At 36.9% G+C, this 14,652-nt stretch overlaps 1 protein-coding gene across 1 annotated transcript; it reads right to left on the reverse strand.

Moving 5' to 3' along the window:
• Nucleotides 1–38: 38 nt before the first annotated feature.
• LOC139147044 (uncharacterized) lies at nucleotides 39–8,170 on the reverse strand. The gene is made up of 4 exons (XM_070717895.1): nucleotides 7,980–8,170; nucleotides 7,286–7,532; nucleotides 1,945–2,102; nucleotides 39–977 (listed from the first exon to the last, which is right to left on the reverse strand). Exons 1-4 carry the CDS (start codon nucleotides 8,168–8,170, stop codon nucleotides 701–703), a joined length of 873 nt encoding a protein of 290 aa, XP_070573996.1. The 3' UTR covers nucleotides 39–700.
• Between the last annotated feature and the right edge of the window lie 6,482 nt (nucleotides 8,171–14,652).

Consider the following 14,652-nt stretch of genomic DNA (forward strand, 5'->3'; position numbering starts at 1 on the left):
TTAGGCGATATCCGGAACTGAACAACACAAAAACGGTGTCACCTAGATCCTATTTTTATTCGTGTTGCGATAAATAAAAACAACCTCACTTTTAAAAAATATACACAGCAAGGATAACGATGTCTGTCATACTGAAATAGATGCTTAAAACATCAAAGAACTTTTACATACGTGATCGAAATAGGCCTATGCCATCTGTCAAGTAAAATGCTATATCAAATCCACATGTGAATTTTTTATGCAAAGTATTTCTAAAGATTTCTTTGTTAAAATGGGGGGAAAAAAACAAAACCCAAAAACAATCAAACAAACGAAAAAGCTAAACATTGATACACCTTCATACCCAATTTCAAGATCATGGGTAGATTAGTTTTCAAGATAACTTACTTAACGTAGATACATAGATACATGTACATAGAAACACTGAACACATGTTTTCTGTTTGTATAAAGTGACTGCAGGTTATACATTTGAGTCATACTGTATTTATAAAAAAAACATTGAAAGACATATATCAATCTGTAATGACTGCGAAAACATGTCAAATTCCCACCACCCAAATAGATGTACATTTCGGAACAGAAAATATGAATAAACGAGACAGGGTGCCATATTTCACTGAAATTTTCATCTAACTTTCCAGTAAATGCAGAATATTTATGTTACACTTTTTCATGACACGGAAGACCGTCTGTTAGGCCTACTTTTTTTCATATGCCTCCGGGTGTATTCTTGTCAATACATTCACGTTACCATGGTAGTCATTGTGTTTTATTGTTTTCAGAAACGCTATGTATTCTTCTGGAAGCCCACTCTGACAAGCTCCTTCCAGGACCACGTTTAGGTACTGGGGTGACGGCTCCAGAAATTCTGCCACGTCAGGCATCTGGTAGGTTCGGCATTTGAAGACCTCTTTTTCTGGGCTGGACACATTAACTGTCAGAGATTGGTAATAATTATGATCAACGCCTTCTTGCCTGAAAAAAAGAAGATAACGACTGATTTCTCAGAAAGTAATACCGATTGTTTCTCAGTTGTCACAACATGAAAGCTGTGTAGTTAGATCACAAAACATATGTTTATTAAAATCTGCCTGTCACTTAACTGACTTTTGGGTGAAAATGAATCCTATGGTTAACTCTTTGAGTGCTGTAATTTTTCCCGCCAAACTTTTAGTGCAACATTTTACCAATTTTTATAGATATTTCTGTAATTACTTGGATAATTTTGGACCAAATGGACATCATGTTTCATTGGCTACAGTGTTTCATCAAAACTTTGGCAAAAATCTAAAAAAAGTGACTGGGGTATATTTTATAAGATAAGAAAAATTAACTTTGGCGCTCAGAGGGTTAACCTCATGAAGAAAAGGTAAACTACATGTACGGACCCAAATTTATAAACGAAATCCATTATTTATCTGACAACATTTGAAATGTTCAATCATCAAAGTGAACCTGTTGTTTTGTTGTAACTTTCTCAAGATTTCTCAATGGAAGAACGTAGTAAGTATGAAACCAACATGAACTATGGAGACAAAGTGCACGCGAACTGACAGCGTGTAGGCTTGACAGAGGTTTTGAGCATTTTGAAGTCTAAAAGTGAAAAATTAGCGAGTCGAATGAATTCGCGTTTATTTCTGATCGTCATACCCTTGACCAAATGTCATATCATAGATGCATTATAACTGTTGTATAGTAGATCTGATTTAAATAAACATATGTTTGTATCATCATAACATTTGTTGTTTAGTCCGAAATTAATGAACAACGATCACAATAAAGGCGTTATCAACACAATAAGCTAGGAATCGTATAAATGTATACAGGGCCCGCACTGAAAAATATTACAAATCAACACAATCTTATGGGGCCCAGTTGCCTAACATCATTGTGGGGGGAAAGACCCCCTAAGTGTTCTTTAGGTGTGCCGGTCTGAGCGTACCTATCTAATGCTGGTAAATCGTCTTCTCGTATCTCCCACAGTGTTCCCCAAACACAGTCACCGGGTGATTCAACGATGGTGGCGACGCCGCCAGGTCCCCATCTTGGGTTCTCTTGATTCTTGTAGCGCACGTTGACGGAAAATGCCAATTTGTAACCCTAAAAAATGCAGGAAATCTAGTCTACAATCTAGCAGATCTCTTTGTGGCTTTGACATGTCCAAAGCATATTTTCTTCGGCTTCGCTGAACAACAAAGTGACCAGATTGATTCTAAACTACAAGAAATGAAGGATAACAGAGAACACTCATTGAAAGATGTAATAGATTAACAAGGATCAAGGTTTTCCTCAAACAGTGATAATGCTCCTAATTATCATATCAAGTGTGCCACGTGGAAATTAGTAAACAGGAGGGGTTAAATCATAATTTTATTTCAGCGCATTAAGGTGGAGGTATACGCATCTAACACCCATGGTGTTCCATTTTTGCTAGTTTTATTCGTATGAGCTAGCCTTAGTAACACATATGGATAATACACTCAATTCTAACGATGGTTTTACGATTACAGATTCCACACGAAACTCAACTGTAACTTTAAAATGTTGTAGCTTTACAGAACAAAGGAGTGTAATAGTTTTTTCCACGTTAAATGTCTTAAAAACAGACTAAAACAAACAAACAAACAAACCAACTAATTCACATCTCCCAAATTAAATGAAGAATTTGACTGAGTGTGCCGGAAGAAAATTGGCCATCGACGTCACTAACATTAAACACGTGTTTTCAGAAGTAAACAGTGGTCTCTCTGTAATTCTGCGTACAATGCCGAAAAAACTAAGAGGACAAACGAAATCCCAAAAGTCTAACAATCGACTCTGAAAGGGATATTAATCGTAAGTGTTCCAATGGCATAAATAAATAAATAAATAAATAAATAAATAAATATTCTGTGAAATATACTCAATATTTGTATAATAACAATGCGATATTGTTGAGGTTTTGAGAGAGAACGTTACGGAAGCTAAATTGTAAAACATTGTGTGTATTTTTCCTAGTGGTTTCGCTCTCTCTTTCTGTCACCCACATCCACACATACCCACACATTACAGTGTAGCCTACTTGAAGATTCTAATTCTGAAAAAAAAATACCCGCCGTTTAAACTTGTCAAATTTGGCAAGCGTACATATCTAAACAACCACAGGCGGTAAAGGTATTTATGATCTATTTATCATCATAGATAAATAGTTGTGAAATATTAATATTACTATAAAATCAGATTGGAATTTGATCAAGGTTGAGCTTCCTTTCCGTTCAGCATTACTTGAAAAATCCATAAACATTGGGACAATTTTCCATGTACTGCAGAGCGGAAAGGAAAGTTAACCCTTTTGTACCCGTTTAGTAATTTTTCAAGTTAAGCAGAATGGAAAGAACACTAAACCCTGATCAAATACAATCGGATTTTATTAGTAATATTCATATTTCATTATACCTGTTGCCTAGATGATAAATAATTTTTCCGTTTGTGAAACAATCATCCTCCTGTGAATGAAGTGCGTATTGATGCAAAGTTTCATTGCAGTTTGTTGTGTAGAAGCTAAAGTTAACAAAAGCGGTAAGGACGCTCAAAATAGCAACCTTGTGCATTCGGGTTCAAAGGAACTAGTTTTTCTCTTCAATTAAGGAAAACATTCGTTGGTAAAAGAGTCTAGTCGAGGTTTTAGAATCCATTCGTCGGCAATGAGTCGCGTCTTTATCAACTATTGCGACGTCACAAAAGCTGTAAGGTACCACCATCCTTGCATGTTACATTCTGGACGCTGTGTTTTCGAGGAATTACAAATGTTTCCTCCGCAGGTGTTGTTTGTGTGTACGTCTCCGCCAAAACATGCATGTATACTCTAAAATCTCTATCTGTCTGTCAAATTTTCGCTCAGGAAAAGATTGCGAGTGAACATAAACACCATGTGTAATAACCTCCCTTGGTATGGTAGATCTAACGACATAAAATGATTAAATTTTCATTTGGGAACACTGACGACGGTAGCGTGGCGAACGGAAGTCCCATAAAATTTTATCGTGAAAGGTGTGTAGCCTTCAGGTGATTGCACCAGAGATCGGATTTTGTAAGCTAGGTCACACAGAGTGAAAGGGTGCCATATTTTCACGCCAGGTTGACCTAGAAACTCAATGGGCCTTGATTTAGCAGTTACGTATATAAGCTGGTTAAAGTTTCATATTGCTCGTTAGAAAATTAAAGGATAAAAATAACACCTATTCCACTATAGATTGGACGTTTCGAAACCAACTCTTCAGATGTGATCTTATGAGGCCGCTCCTCACAGGCGCACTGGGAACTGGGTAATTTTAATAGTGTAGAGTTTATGCTATGTTCCGACGTTCTCATACGAAGATAGTCTACTGTACATGTCAGAACGTCGGAACGTAGCATAAACTCTACACTATTACAAATACCCAGTTCCCGGCGTACCCCGTGCTATTGCTACTGATATACTTCACCTTGAGTGCATTAACAGGATGTGACAGGACGTGACATATGGATGAGCTCAATTCCCCTTCAGTAGCCTGCAAACTCACCTCTAGTTTGGCAATGCACACATACTTGGCTGAGGGCGAATTAGTGTATCCTCTCTTTGAGGAGGTTACTACCGAAGGCGAAATACCGGAAAGTACTCGAAGACATTCTAGTTTGATGACAAGTTTCTCGGGACAGAAAGCGTTTACGACCCTCCCGTGGCGAGCGGTACAGTGCCAGAGCTGGGTTAGATGCTGACAGCTGACCCATGGAATGGTTGTACAGGGTCTTTGACGAAGAGTCTCGCAACCTTGACAGTACATCGACCTGTATAATAAGGCTGGCGTTTGACCTCGAACTGAATAGACTTCGAGTGTGCCGAAGCAGCCAGCCAGGGATTTTGGAAGTTGTAAAACGGATTGTTTCACATGTAAAATATGATAAAAAATTCTACTAAGTCACGATTGGGGTAGAGTAACCGTATTTGTGAACAAAATTAACAATTTGGAAGAGAAATTAAAACATTTTTGTGTGCGCCATCCCGTTGTGATAAGAGAAATTCCCCATCCCACCCACTTTAGATGTTTACCCCTCTCTCATTTCCCAAAGGAAACAACCTCGCCGCCTCTCCACACTGAAAAGTTCCCCGATGCCCTCGTTTTGTCACATGTTTTTCGCACTCCCAACCGGCACAAACGAAACAAGCCGAACAATACTCGCACACTGCCCACTCGCCGGGCTTTTTTGAAGCTATCCGCTGAGACATAGAAGGAGATTTCACCGCCCGCTGTGGCGAAAATAAATAAATAAATAAATAAATAAATAAATAAATAAAATTGTAACCTATAGGTTCAATCCTCGCCAGTCGATAAGAGAAAACGTCGGCCACGAAATCCTTGCGACCAACTTTAAGCCTTATTTGGCTTGCCCTTGTATACGAATGTGCACAAATAGGGGCTAATTGTAATCGACGAAATCGCGAAACGGTGAAATAGCGAAATGAAGAAATAAAGAAACTGAATCAGCTATGCTTTACACGATGTCAATAACCATCCAACGTCGTCACTTACAATGTTAGTAACCGTCGATAATAAAAGCTGACGCACAAGAAACGTAATTCCTTCGTTTTACTTGAAACCCCCTCCCTCTCCCCTCAAACGAAAGTTATTATGATGCCGTTTCTGACAAACCCACACGCACCTCTCCGATCCGCACGCCCATGAAAAATACCGGAAGGGCACAGTAATTATAAAACTCCACTTTACGCGTTTCACTTTTTTAGACAGAACAGTTTAATGTATTTCGCACGTAGGAAAATGTTTCACATACATGTTTCACGTTGAAAAAGCATACAAGTTTTTATTTCACATTCATGTATTTCGTTGTCTTTTCTGTCTCCGTATTTTGTGGTCATTCTGTTCTCGATGAACGCGAAGGTAGTTTTGCGTTCTCGCTGCAAAGTCGCACTTCGAAAACAATAGAAAATCCTTATGCGATTTTGACGCACACAAAACGAAATGAGCTTTTACCCCCCCCCCCCCCCTAAACGAAAGAATTACGTTTGTCATGCGTCAGCTTTTATTATCGACGGCCCCTTAGTAAACTTCAATATAAGGAAATGGACTAAAAACAATAAACAATAAAATAATTGTCAGCAGCAGCTATTCTTATACTACTAGTATACCGTGGTTTTTCCCCACGCCACTGCACAGAAAATTTTTCTCCCAGTAACTGACCAACAACATTTTTGAATTATCCAGCTCCCCCAGAAATCAAATGGTTAACCCCTAATACACATGTACTCTTTGGAGAATTTTTGAAGTGTACCACATGTTAGGGACGGACCAATACATCATTCGAAGGAGTGCGTATCACATGTACGACGACTCAATTTTTGACGCGTTTTGGATTTGACTACCTATTTGTAAACGAGTAGGGCAGGTGCATTTTGATAGTGAACACACTCACAAAAGTGTGGCACGGTGACCACCACATAATGAAACTGAGTGGAAGGATTAGGACCTGATATTTAGACATAACATTTGTGCACTTCGTAATCAAGTCGATCCTAATGTATATCAATCAATCTATTCATTTGTTCACAGATTCACCTGGTTTTCTACTCCAATGGATTTGCTGAGAACATATGGGTATGCCAACTGGCCGATATATAACATGTTGCTTTCTGATATACATTATATGATGACCCACTTGTACCCTTTCACCCCATAGGTCAACCCATGAAACTGAAAACACTAGGTATAAACTAACGTCGAGTGATGAATGCAGTACAGGTGGATTGATTCGCTCAGCACTATGCGTCGCTTTGTACTGCAAGCGTATTTACTTTCACGATTTTAATATTTTGTTGTTTCACGACCAATGTGATAATAACTGAATGTATGTCCAAGTTCGAGTATATTTAGGGAAGCAGCTGAGAAAGTTACATGCTGGATTAGTAAAAAGGAAAGTAGAGAATCGTGTGTCTGATCATAGACCCTCGAGGGTCTATGGTCTGATGCAGTCCCTGATCACCATGGGTGGCTTTTGTAGAGATGAAACTTGGGATTACGTTGATGGCTGCATTTACTTTGCTTGTATGTGCTTGGCAATACTGATTGGCAGTTATTTGGAAAAATCACAAATTCCAAGCTGTTGTCACTTTGTGCGCACTTCAGTGTACAATGTGATGTGGCAGCTATTGTAAAATGCTTTCGATTAATACCCTGATGTGTATGTACATTCTGGCTTTGTTTAAATATCCCTGAGTCATTCAACTGTATTCAGTCCATGGCTGCTTGTACCTGGTCAAAAATTCCTGAGTCACCTTGATAGTCGTTGTGTTCCACCTTCCCGAGGAACACCATGTATTCTTTAGGGAGTCTGCTCTGCTTTGCGCCGTTAAGAATGACACCTAAATATTGAGGTGTAGGAGCTATGAACTCTGCAACATCAATGATCTGGTAGGTTCGGCATTCAAACACTTCATTTTCTTGACTGCAAACGGTGACTGTGAGAGGCCTGTAGGAATTCCTATGAACCCCTTCCTGTCTGCAAGATAAACATGTATTCAGAAGTATTTATGCACAGTAGTGAACCTTGTTACCATATACCACATACAAGTTGTCCACATTGGGATGCATAGTGTTACATTAACATTAATACTAGTAGTTTACAGGAATTAAATGTAGCTTAAAAAACCCCTGGGTGTAAAATACTGAAAGAATACATGGTCCAGACTACAGAAATTACACAATATCTTAAACCCTCATCCAAAATTGACAGATCCTACCCATGAGAGAACTCAAACTGAATGCAAGCACTGTATAAATGAGTCTCATAAAGCCTTCATCCTTTGTAGGTTTGACTACCACATTACTTCAAAAAAGTTAATACTCTATTTCTTTGATGATCTTGGATAATAATTATGTTTTTACTGGTTAGATTAGGCGGAATTACACTATACTAGTGAAATAAAGTTCGTTTAATCTTTGTTACCTGTCTAAAGCTGGTAGATGTTCTTCTCCAATCTCCCACAATGTTCCCCACACATGTTCACCAGGCGATTCAATGATGGTAGCCATACCACCAATACCCCAATTCGATGTCCCCATGACCTTCTGCCTCTCCTGTATGATGATATTCCTGGCAAACGCAAGCTTGTAATCCCATGAATACAAAGTAAACATTATTGATTTGTAATCTCATTGTTTAATCAAAGTTTTTTTTATCATTTCACTGCTGTTAATGAAGAAATCAAAACTATCGTTACATGACAATCTTTAATACAGGTCTGTTTCACAGTCATTGGAGCTTAAGGAATCGCAATCAAAAATCTTAATTCTGTTTTAGATCACCCCCTCAATACACCTTAGCTAAAACATTTCAAATTCCCCCTCTATATGATCAACAATTTTTTAATCCCCCTCCCTATTATATGCCCAAATATATTAAAGCGGACAATATTAAACTAAAGTTTTGATATCTTTTTTCCAGTGTTTATGCTCTTTGTATAAACTCCAATCTCGTGTTTTATTTGATACATTCAGTTTATCAATACAGTCTGCATACATGTTATGTACACTTATATTACATTGCTGGCGGTTACATTTCAGTCCAGCCATAATTTGACATGTCAATATACCATTGCCGCATATTCAAACTCAGACTGTGTTAACAAGCGAAAAGCAGTTCAACCTGATTTTAAAAAAAATTAAGTCATTTGTCTGACAGATTGTTCATGCTTGCGTGATATGAGGCAATTACCCAGGGAGTGTGAAAATTTATTTATTGGAGAATTTTTCAAAGATACCCAACAGTGTATTTATCAGACGTCTTAAAATCTACCAATCAGATTTTTTAAAACTGGTTTAGTTTTCCCTATTTGGTAAGGGGGATTGTGATAGATAAGAGTCTGTTCTTTGCAACAGTTACATGTTCTTTAAAAGCATTCTACTCACAAAACATGCTGAATGCCATATATTTAACTTGTCAGAGACATCATGAACACGATTGGAACTAAATTGGGATAACTGGATCTTCATATTTTTCAAATTTCTCAAAAATGTAAGGCGCCCTATAGCTGAATGTCTCAATATTACAAATTACTCATAAGAACACGTGTGTAATGTAAAAAGAAAAGCAGATGAGCTTACATTTGTAGATTTTAAAGACATTCAATTTACTTCACCATCCAATTATCCCAAATTAGTTCCAATCGTTTTCATGTACAACATGTTTCTTTTCATTAGTGACATGTGAAAGTGGCAGTAGCTGATTTTTTAAAATATATTTTTCTATATTTTTGTGCGTCGACAGTTTCTTGTTTGACTCCCTAAAAACAAGCATTTGGCTCGTCGACAATTGGTATTATATACAGTCAAGCACTAGCCTAGACTGCAATTTAGTTGTTAAAATTACAATATACATCTGCTGTTGATGTTGAAAGTATATATATGGTGTTTCAATACATACTATGGCAAGTGGAACAAGAAACTCTAGGTGTATACACAGAACATAAGTATAGATTAAGCATTGAAGAAATCGGCTAATCAACGGCCAAAACGAAGGTCATTGCAATACGTCACTGGTGAAGTACATTTGAACCAATCAGCAGTGGAAAAAATTACGTCATATGGTAGAATCGTTCTGCAGGCCACATTTCACTGCGCTTGGTCTAAAAACACGGCCGATTTTTCTTCAAGATGACGCGAGTAACACGTTCATCGGCGTGATTTTCGAGGAGATGGTTAAAATTGTGATCCAACTAGGTATATGGGAGTGCAGTTCTGAATGTTTTGTGTGAGCGCACGGCCAGTTGACAAATCGGGTGGTGTGTTTTTTGAGTGATTCTGTAGCATACCTTGGAGTATTTAGGTTGCAGTGGCGGGCATATCGACTAGGGGATCAATAGATCGATCGGAAAATTGATCTCCTTAGCAGACTACCCAGCTGAGGAGCGCCTGTGATATATATATATATATATATATATATATATATATATATATATATATATATATATATATATATATATATGTAAGCGTATGTATGTATGTATGTATGTATGTATGTATGCATGTATGTATAATACGCCATCAACATGCCTGCCATATGTATAACACCTTCAGCGCTACCTTACAATAGCGTCCGTATTGGAAAACTCACCTGCAATTTTGCCACACAAACAAATACAGCAGACGGCGAATTCAAACGTATTCTCTCCTGCAAAAGATTGCTGCCGAAGGCGAAATATTTGAATGTCTTGGCTGCCATTTCCGGTATGTAAGGCGAGTCACGAAATGACGGTATTTACCCATCAACCTTTGACCCACATATGAATACCCCGATATCGGTCGGTTTTGAGTGAAGCAGCCTGCATTATTCTACAGGGTCATCAGTTGTTAGGTACCGGCGCGGCTTGACATAGTGTTATATAACCATCCACTTTATGGAAATACCACCATCTAGACCCTCCAAACAGTGTATCATTCATATCTGTGACCCCTCGGGTTACCTGCAATACTGTAGCTCGAGGTTTTACCTTGGTATTTGGGACGCCCGACCCAAATACCCAGTAAAATCTCGAGTTGCAGTACTGCAGATACCCCCCCCCCCCCGATTTAGCCCATTGGTTATAATTTTTAACCGACTCAAATACCCAGGAAAACCTCGAGTTATAGTACTGCAGCTACCGCCCGGATTATAATTTTTTAGACAATCAACCTGCAGCTTAGGCAGTTTATGTGTTGAGATATAAGCTTACGTTATCTTTTACAGGCACACAGCAAAACCCTTGTTGATATTTCATGAACAATAGATGACATTGACTGAAATACATAAAATGCAACCAATGTTTACATTTTGCTCATATACCAGATACATAGAGAGATTTCAACATACAACAATTAACGCAGAAGGAAAAGTAAACGTTGTTTTCTTCCAGTCCAACCATTATTATTTTTATTATTATTATTATTATTATCATTATTATTAAAATTTCTTAAGAAACGCACTACACGTCACAGTACGCTGTACAGAACACACAAAAGAATAAGCCAATGTACAAAAAACTTGATGCAAGTATCAGGGAAAAATCACCTTCAGCTTTGCTTTCTAATGATTTTTTACTACATTTTAACACCAATACCGTTTACCATAGAAAATACTTCCTAAATGGCCACATTTTGTACTCTTCGTTCCTCCAGGTATAAAATCGCAAAAAATAAGAATTTTTTTCACAATATTTATTAATTTTGTTCATATCAACACACTCTGAATAAGTTATGGTACTACCACTCAATGGACCCTTCATGCCAAATTGCAAACAAGCATTGGAAGGGTTGTTGTAGAGATATTTTTTTGCCAAGAACTACAAAGAAAAATTAAAAAAAATATTACATTTGTTCATCTCATTCTGACATGGCAATATGGGTTTACAAATCAAGTTTCAAAATCAATACAGTGGAATATTCCTGCCAATAATTAGGAAGAAACTTCACAAAAGTACAAAATTGAAGATGTTTCTCTGGAAGTTTAAAACAAGCGACCTAACAGTCGATAAGTTTGTGTTATGTAGAGAATAACTTTTTGTGACTCATACGTTGATGGAGGAAATCTTTGATAGCCCACTTCAGGTCGACCTGACCAAAATGGTAAAAAATTGCCCCAAAATACGTTATTTATTTATTCATCTATTTATTTGGAAATCGTACGGGATCAAGTCCCATTTACAGGTTCCTCAAAAACTCGAAAGAAAATGGTAAAAAACTGCGTAAAAGTGAACAAGCCAGCACCAAACAAAAAGTAACAAAAATATTTACAAAAACTGAAATCGAGTTGTAGGATACAAACAGAAAATTAGAACAAAGCAAACAAATCAGCAAGAACGTTACAGTTGTCAAAATATAACATGTCTAATGACGGTGGCCCAAAACTACCTGTTCTCCGCATTCAAAGTCTGCAATTGAATGCGACGCAGACTTTGAATGCGGAGAACAGGTAGTTTTGGGCCACCGTAATAACATGTCTAATGTCAGTTTTAAATGAATCACTAAAAACATCAATATCGTAATTGTTACGAACCAATTCATTAAAACTGCTCATACATCTGTTGAGTGGAGAAAATTTAAAAACACTGATTTGGCTATTGGATAATCAAAATGTAGGACAGGTGTGCAAAATTTTGCCAGGTGCATTAAAGTAAAGCTTTGATAAAACATCTGATAAGTTACAAAACCCATTTACACGCTTGTGTGAAACATCATGTCAAGATAAGAGCGATGGTGCTCAAAAGTCGGTAAGTTAAACATAGTACACAGAGCTTCATACTGGTCAGCATGATATAAAATATGAGCCTTGAAACAAACATTTAATGAATTACGTTGGACATTTTCAAGTGATTCCATATCTGATGGTTGCCAAGGGTTCCAGACAACAGAACTATACTGCAGACAGCTCCTCACAAGGGAAGTATAAAGAGATTTACAAGTTTGAACCTAAGTAAAATTTTGAGTTTCGTTTTATAAAATCCAACATTCTGAGAGATTGATTTACAGTAAAATAAATTGATCTGAAAATCTTTAATTTTGAGGTTAAAAGAACTCCCACATCGACATCAAAAGACAACTCTATTAACATCTTCTTGAAATTTTAAACAATCTGAAATAGTTTTAATAGGTCTAAAGATTTTCGCATCATCAGCATATAAAAGACATTGTGAATCTATACAATCACCTGTTAAAGGGACATTTTCACTACTCTGTTTCAATGTATCAACTACAGAATTTTACTATAATCCGATCATCATGACCAATGCCCAGTGTCCTGCTTGCCAACACAGCCTGTGTATATGAAATGACCATTGTAATTGTTGATAAATGTATTCTAGTCCGGACCTGAATACAAAATTTAAACAATAACAATGCAGATAATACTCATATAGGGTATATTTATGAGCTAAATATTAGGAATTTCTCCATGGTTCAGGGATTCAAACCAGAAACTGCAGATGATACAAAGAACAAACAAAATTTACAAAATGACCAAAGTTACAGCTAATGGATCTTTAAATTATATACATAAATACTGAATAACAGTGGACCAAGTAGTGACCATGGGGTACACGATGATACTGGGCCCCACTCAGAAAAGCTTGCAAGAGCTTGACCAGAAAAACAATAACGTAATTGAAAATGTCATCACAATTTGAACATATTAAATTAAGATCATCCATGTCTACTAAATATCAAAGGTATCACACAAGTAAATTTTGAGAAACATGTTTTGACCAAAAATGGCAAAAATACATTGCCCCAAAAACACAAAATTGCAGATTTCACCCTAAGAACCTGTATACCAAATATCAAAGCTATCAAACGAGTACTTTTTGAGAAACAAATTTTTTTGACCAAAAATAACAAAAATTCCTCCCAAAATAAAAAAATACTGTCAAGGACAGTTTGCTCATATTTGGTTTGAATTGGTTCATCAAGAAATATTTAAACCATAGAAACAAGAATGACAAAAGTAAATTAAAGCTGCAAGCAGCATTGATGGGGCCAAGCGGTTAACATTGTTTCAAGTTCTTGCACTGATGATATTATGTGCAAAATTTGAGCTTGGGAAAGTCTTTTGTATCTTTTACCAAAAGAAGGATTTTGAACATCATCTCATAGTTACTGTAGATTTCATTGGTAAGCATATCTTTTATGCAAAATCAAATATGGCGGCCAAACTACTTGACCGATAGAAATGCTTTTTGCAAACTTTAAAGAGATCACTCTAAGGATGACATGAGGAAAATTACAGCTCAATTGGTGTTTTGGTCCTGAAGAAGAAGATTTTTAAACATTAAATTGGTATTTTTCGAAAATCCAAATGGCGGCCAAATCACTTGATCGATCCAAATGTATTTTAAAAACTTGAAAGAGATCACTCTAAGGATGACATGAGTAAAATTTTACTTCAATCAGTGTTTTAGTTCTGGAGAAGAAGATTTTTAAAGATTAAATCGGAATTTTTCGAAAATCCAATATGGCGGTCAAATCACGTGACCGATCAAAATGTTTTCTTGCAAACTTGAAGAGATCACTCTAAGGATGATATGAGTAAAATATCAGCTCAATCGGTGTTTAAGTTCTGGAGAGGAAGATTTTGTAAGATTAAATTGGTATTTTTCGAAAATCCAATGTGGCGGCCAAATCACGTGACCGATCCAAATGTCTTTTGCAAACTTGAAAGAGATCACTCTAAGGATGACATGAGTAAAATTTCAGCTCAATCGGTGTTTTAGTTCTGGAGAAGAAGATTTTTGAAGATTAAATTGGTATTTTTCGAAAATCCAATATGGCGGCCAAATCACGTGACCGATCAAAATGTCTTTTGCAAACTTGAAAGAGATCACACTTGGGATGACATGAGTAAATTCTCAGCTCAATCGGTATGTTGGTTCTGAAGAAGAAGTTTTTAAAGATTAAATTAGTTTTTTTAGAAAATCCAATATGGTGGCTAAAATCACGTAATCGCACGCGATTTTATTTGCAAATTCCAAAGACCTTAGGTCATGTTTGCTCTATGAAAAAATTCAAATTGACCAGACCCCTGGATCACCAGAAGAAGCCGTTTTTATGTTTTTGGAAAATCCAATATGGCCGCCAGGCCACGTGACCAATCG

The sequence above is a fragment of the Ptychodera flava genome, chromosome 13 (assembly GCF_041260155.1).
Source record: "Ptychodera flava strain L36383 chromosome 13, AS_Pfla_20210202, whole genome shotgun sequence".
Taxonomy (NCBI): domain Eukaryota; kingdom Metazoa; phylum Hemichordata; class Enteropneusta; family Ptychoderidae; genus Ptychodera; species Ptychodera flava.